The sequence below is a fragment of the Cryptomeria japonica genome, unplaced genomic scaffold (genome assembly GCF_030272615.1).
Source record: "Cryptomeria japonica unplaced genomic scaffold, Sugi_1.0 HiC_scaffold_1186, whole genome shotgun sequence".
NCBI lineage: Eukaryota > Viridiplantae > Streptophyta > Pinopsida > Cupressales > Cupressaceae > Cryptomeria > Cryptomeria japonica.
The window spans coordinates 3,608-10,117 of record NW_026729771.1 but is presented as its reverse complement, the minus strand read 5'-3'; the positions used below and the strand labels follow the sequence as shown (position 1 = coordinate 10,117).

The 6,510-nt window shown below is 33.9% G+C and overlaps 1 protein-coding gene across 1 annotated transcript; it reads right to left on the bottom strand.

Moving 5' to 3' along the window:
* Positions 1-1,081: 1,081 nt before the first annotated feature.
* Positions 1,082-1,570, bottom strand: LOC131855774 (heme oxygenase 1, chloroplastic-like). Its single transcript, XM_059216232.1, has one exon. It carries the CDS (start codon positions 1,568-1,570, stop codon positions 1,082-1,084), a length of 489 nt encoding a protein of 162 aa, XP_059072215.1.
* Between the last annotated feature and the right edge of the window lie 4,940 nt (positions 1,571-6,510).

The following is a 6,510-nucleotide window of genomic DNA, read 5'->3' as shown; positions in this document are numbered from 1 at the left end:
CTTCAAATAAAAATCAAAGGACTTTATTTGGTCCTCAACGGCTACTAGATGAACTCAATGAAAACTGAATGATGGGATATACCCAATATGAACCTAATAAGTAAGAAACAATTTTCATAATCATACATTAAATGATGTCGTGTGTTTTCTTAGCCAAGAACTGCATATAGAACAAGAACATCCACAAGAAGCAGAAAATTTTCCTACTTTGCTCAAATTATTTGAGGCCAGAGAGGGGTCGTTGATAGAAAAAGAGCCTAATGTTACACAAGTGTGCCATATATTCTCTAAGGAGGATGAGATCAAGTCAGCATCTGAAGAGCGAAGTTATGTTCCAATTCTTTATACTGAGAAAGAAGAAATCAATTGCATCCAAGAAGACAATGAATCCAATAGTTTATCAACTTCCTTCAAAGGGTTGTTAAAAGATCCTACACCACATGTAATTGAAGATGAGCAAGATATTTAGCTCTCTTTGGAGTTTCAAATTCAAGTTCAACAATTTCCATAAGAACTGGGAATGAAAAACCTCAATTGATATCTACTAAGGAGATGAAGGCATGGCTACAAGAGGTTGATGATGTTAGTAAAAAAACGTAGTTTGATAACGAAAAAGATTTCCTTTTATGGCAGAACAGAAACCAAACAACGCGAGAACAGGGATTCCTTACACGCTGGAATTCGATTTTCAGACATAATAAGAGAATTTGACATGTGACAATTTGACTATTAACACCATCTAAACGGTAAGTTGAAGTTGTTACCTGACTGTTGCCACTACCATTACAATATGCATATTTTGGGGAAAAATGCAAATGACTTCAAACTGTAAACTATAAACTATAAGATAAAGTGAAGCGCACGTTCAAATATTCATGTAAGTGGAGTTTTCTCGGCTTATCAAATTATGTGGCAATTTATCAAAACTTAATTCATCTCAATCAACCAATACTAATCATGACTAGTGGTTCATAAAAAATTAAAATCCATATTTAATGATCATAAATAACGCACTTAAAACTTACAATTACTTTACTATAAAAAATAAATAGTAATGAATGACAGAATTGTTGTTATTGGTCTACTTACAAGAAGGATGAGGTGATGTGAGTAGAATAGCATCAAGTTTATCATGGACAAGTTTACTGTCCACCAAAAAACTGAGATATCCTTTTAGAGAAGCCTCCCAAGCACCCTGAGGTGAAGCCTCCCAAGCACCCTGAGGTTGTTGAGGATCAGATTGAGGCTCTTTTTGTTTTGTATGAAGTCTCATTGCCACAAATCGCATCTCCTCTGTAAATCCCTTGGCCTCTCCAGGCAACAACTTTCTCCTCTTTTTCTCCGCTTGAGCAGGAGCATCTAATAACATTAATATTGGCTTGCCCACTCTCATTGCTCTTCCGCTGTCTTGCCTAAATCTGGGTAGCTGTGGCCTCATATATATTGACATGGCTCTTGCCCTGTCATTCCTATATATCGGTAGCTCTGGCCTCGTATACACTGAAATTGCTCTTGGCCTGTCTTGCCCAAATATCGGTAGCTGTGGCCTCATATACACTGTCATTGCCATTACCCTGTCCTACTCAATGGAGACCTTCTGGACTGTTAATTGCTTTGCTTGCGACACTGCACCACTAACTTCTTAAATGGACATGGGGAAACAATGGTAAAAGTAAAATACTCTTTTGTCTGAGTTTAATATAAATTCAACAGAATGCATACACGTGTATAAATTAGTTTAGATTAATTAATATTGATGTATGGATATATTTAATTTTCAAATTAAATGTTATTTTAGAAAATATATATGTGAAATGGAGAGGGGTATTTAGTTTGAGAATTGAAGATGATTGACTTTTATAACGGTTTTAGGATTTTTTAATCTTTTGATCTTTGAATGAATGAAAGATTTGAATAACATCTACGAAACTAAACAATTTATGGGACCGAAAATAGCATCCTTAATTTGACTTCAGACTCTTTTTGATGTTGGATCTCTTATTATTAATTTTGACCAGGGGGCTGGCAGTTTGGTTAATTCTATCTTCCTCAAAAATTGGTGCATGTTGTCGACCTTTAATCCATTTCCGTATTGTTTGTGGATATCCCCATACGTTGTGCACTCCATGATTAAGTGTCATTTTGTTTCCACAGCCCCCTTATTGCAGAATATGCAAGTTCTTTATTCCCATGTTTCCTTGGGTATCTTCCACCTACCGGTATCACATCTAAGGTGATGTGATCCAATTGTCAATTGTGCAACTAGCATCCTCGCTTTCTCTTTAATAGCCCCTAAATATGTTGTGTCACCATGTCATTTGTTGAGTTAAACTCTTTGATGTTTTAATCTTTTTTCTGCCCAATCTATTTTGTCCACATGGCATTTCGAAATCTTTCAATAACATAATTTTTTATTTCACTATCGGTGCTAGGACACTCATGCAACTTGATGTCCCACTTGTTCATCCAATTGTTGTTTTGCTTCATCCAAGTTTTTTGCCTCCTATCTAGCGTCTCTTCCACAACCATTTTAGGCCAATGATGTTTATCCATGTTATCAACCTTCTTTAAATAGCATATCAATTGAATTAATGTTGATGCTTCCAATGGGAAAGTACCCGCTTCAGCTAATAGAATTTCATATGGAACTGTGGTTTTAACTTTGAGGTTGCTTGTTATAAGATGTTTCTAGATCTTTTCTAGTTGTCTCCACCTGCAATTTGACATGCTACTTCCCCACAAATCACACCCATAAAGGACAACCGGTGTGACCAATAAACCAAAAAGGGTTTTCCTAGTTTTCCAATCCCATAGTTCTACTTTTATGCATCTATTTTGAAGTAAGTATGAGGCTTTCCAACCTCCCTGTATCCGTTTTGTTCTACAAGTCTCCCAACTGAGCTTATAGTGAAAGTCAATCCCAAGATATTTGTATTCTTTCACTATATGCAATAGACTACCTTCAAAAAGAAAGGTGATTTGTTTATCTTTTCTTTTTAATGAGAAAATCATTATTTTGGTCTTGTTGATGTTCACTTGCATCCCAACCTCCTGACAAAAATCTTCTAAGGCTTTGAGATGTTCCCTTAACCCATGAGTTGATTTCAAAATTAGGATAAGATCATCAGCATATAAAAGTAGTTTCACCACATAACCAGCCAATTGAACACCATCTCCCTTTGTCATGCTTAACCATGCTTCTAATTTATCAATGTATAGACCAAAAAGTGTGGGAGATAGAGGGCAGCCCTGCTTAACTCCAATATCGCTGCCAAAACATTCTGACATACCTTCACTTGTTCTGATTTTAGCTCTAACCTTCTCATACAGTCTATGTACAATAGCTCTATACACATCTGGTATGCCTAGTTCTTCCATTTTGTGCCATAGTTTGTCTCTAGGAACCATGTCAAAAGCCTTCTTGAAGTCCACAAAACAACAATAAGCTTCCTCACCTTGAGTATTCCAAAAAAATTCAATCAACTGTCTAAAAGTGATGCAGAGGTCAATGGTAGAGTGCTTTGACCTAAAGCTTGCTTGCCCTTTCATCCTCTTACCCTCCTTTTTTGCCCAACTACTGTTCCTTCATTCTACCATGCTCCCAAAGTGCTTCCTAAAGAGAGGATTCACCATAATCATGCGATAGTTAGATGGATTATTGATATATCAATTTTTAAAGAGAGAGATGACCACACTAGTTGTACACTCCATCGGAAAACCTTTTCGATTGACGTTATTGAAAATTCACTTTATGTGAGGGGCAAGAGTCTCGATCCCCAATTTTAAGAATTCGGCTTGTAACCCATCTATGTCATGTGCTTTACCACTTGCTAAATTCTTTATTCCTTGTTTAATATCATCCATTGTGAAGAGTTCCATTGATGTGTTAATAATGGGTGGGCAGTCCTTGTGAACCCGCTCATAAAGAAGCCTAGCATATTCGAACCATTGGGCATCTGTAATACTGTTTTCAGTCTTCTTTTCATTTTGCTACAATTCTTTCCAAAAACCTTTGGGATTATGCTTTCCAAGACAGATTATTTCATTCCTTCTTTCAATTACATATTTTGCTTTTTTTTATTGCACAAATTTTTCATATTGTTTCTTATATTCTTTGTCTATACATCTCTCTTTTAGTGATCTCTTGGCTGCCTTACATTCTTTGTCATACCATGGGTTTGCCGGAAAAGTGTGTGCAGCCCCCAACTTGGGGTGAGACCTTTTGCATGTATTCAAAGCCTCGTAAATGATTGGAATCAGAAAACTACTATGATTGTGGGGCCCTATCTTGTTGGGTGCATTATCATCTCTGTTATTCTTTAGATCCTGAAAGTGTTGCTTTAGTTTAGCACTAAAGATTTCTTTATTTTGTTGATTTATGAGGATTTTGCCCTTGGGAAGAATTTTCTTTTGCATGTGATGAACCTACCCAATGCATTGGTTGCTTTGGAGAAATGCCTATCTTGATGAGAAGAGGTGAGTGATCTGATTCCATCTCCATAAGACATTCCCCAATATCAATCTCCAACAATCTAGAAATAAATTTTTGTGAGCAAATCACGTAGTTCACCACACTTTGAGAGTGGTAAGTTTTTAACCGTCTATCTTGTATCATAAGCATATGATTGCACTAATTATGCATTTATGTTCTTGGATTTGTCAAATATGTTGCTCTTTGCTCTATGTAACTAGCCCTTGTACCAAATGCAAGTGCAATGGTTACGTTGATATTAATATATGGCTAAATTGTTTGGAGTTCTAGGTATAGTTGAGTGTAAATTTGTTTAGAACTATGAATAATGCAAAATGTTTGTACAATGTAAAATATGAATCACTATATTCATGGAGTTGGGTGTATTAATACATTTGTTTTTTGGATGCCAAAATATCACTATTTTCGTGCTCTTGTAGATGACTTTCTAGAATGGAGACTAAAGAATACTAAATAGTGTATATGAATCATGGGAGAATTTAGGGTTCCTTGTAAAAGTGGAGAAAACAAGTAAAAGCAAACAAGTTTTCTAATATCTTATTCATATTTTATATGAACAAGCTTTTTTGGTAATGACAAAAGCATTCAAGAATATTAAAATTTAATTTGAAAGGGTAATTGAATTTTGATATCTTTTTATTTCTCAATCCTTCTTACAATTCACATGTATTACTCATTTATGATTTTGTACTGAACAATTGCTTGTTGCACAAGATAATCTACCATTTTATTCCCTTCTTATATCAATGCTTTATGATAAAATAAATTGTCATGCATTATGCTTGACCCATACTATTTCCATAAAATTGTTGGTTTTCTACTTTGTAGTCAATCAATTGTTTACCTTCTTTAATTTGAGTTCTAAAAACTTATAAACCCCACAATCTTGTGAACCTAGAATAAGTGCTTAGATTTTGACTTCACTATTTGTTGTCATAGGTAGTTCTTTTAGGTTGTAGGTATTCTTTTTCTTTCATTTTTTTTTATTACAAAACCTACACATTATAATCCTAAATTTCAATCAAGAACTCTATCAAAAAAATAAAATTGGAAAGGAAAAAACCGCTTTATGATTTTCTCAATGAGTTTTTGTACTATTTTTCACAAAACCTATGAACAAGATGAACAACATATACTTTCTAAAAATATATAATATATTTAAAATCATTCTATAATTTATTATCAAAATAAACGAAATTTCAATAATAATTTTTGGCAAAAAAGATAAATATCCATATTATTTTAAGTATTGGGAAAATTTATAAATGTTATTCACAAAATAAAAATTGTTATTGAAATATAAAGATACAAATTTAAGGAGGATTTTTTAAATTCCACCACCTTCTAGAAATTAAAAAAATTATAAAACCAACAAAGCATAAAATCTTATAAAAATGAGAATAATGAAATTAAAAAATTGTGAAAAAATCTTAAGAAACATAAAAAAAAATGATCTAAAATATTGGTTGCATGATAATATTATTATATTTTTTTTTTTGATAAAAGTGGATAGAACCACTGAACTATATTAAATTTTAAAAGTTTTTTATAGTGACTAGTTCAAAAAGCACTAAAGGGAAAGAACCAGTAAGAAAACCCTTCAGTTTTGCTTAAGTAACACAAACCTATTCTACCCAATACCAAATGCCCATTGGCATAGTACATCAAAAAACCCATCCCAATTACATAAGCCGCATTAGATATAAAGGAAGTCGCCAACAGAAGCATATAGAAGGAAGATTAAAGTATGATCACCGAAGGATGCATATCCATTGCTGCCAAAAACACCAGTCTGAACCGCCCCTATCTATGAAACACAATTCTCCAAACCACTAGTTAGAATGATACCACATAACAGAAATGAAACCATAATCAAAGACCCTGTCAAAATAAACATTATGATCAAGCATAGCAGAACCCACACCAAAGAAAAGCCACACCAAATAAGGAGGTTGATGAAGACTACAACTATGCCCTTCTTTACTTCAAATATTCTAAAACCGAGGAAGGGATCTCAT

Excerpts from the sequence above, each read along its gene's own strand:
- LOC131855774 (XM_059216232.1), bottom strand. The coding sequence starts at position 1,570 with ATGGCAATGACAGTGTATATGAGGCCACAGCTACCGATATTTGGGCAA.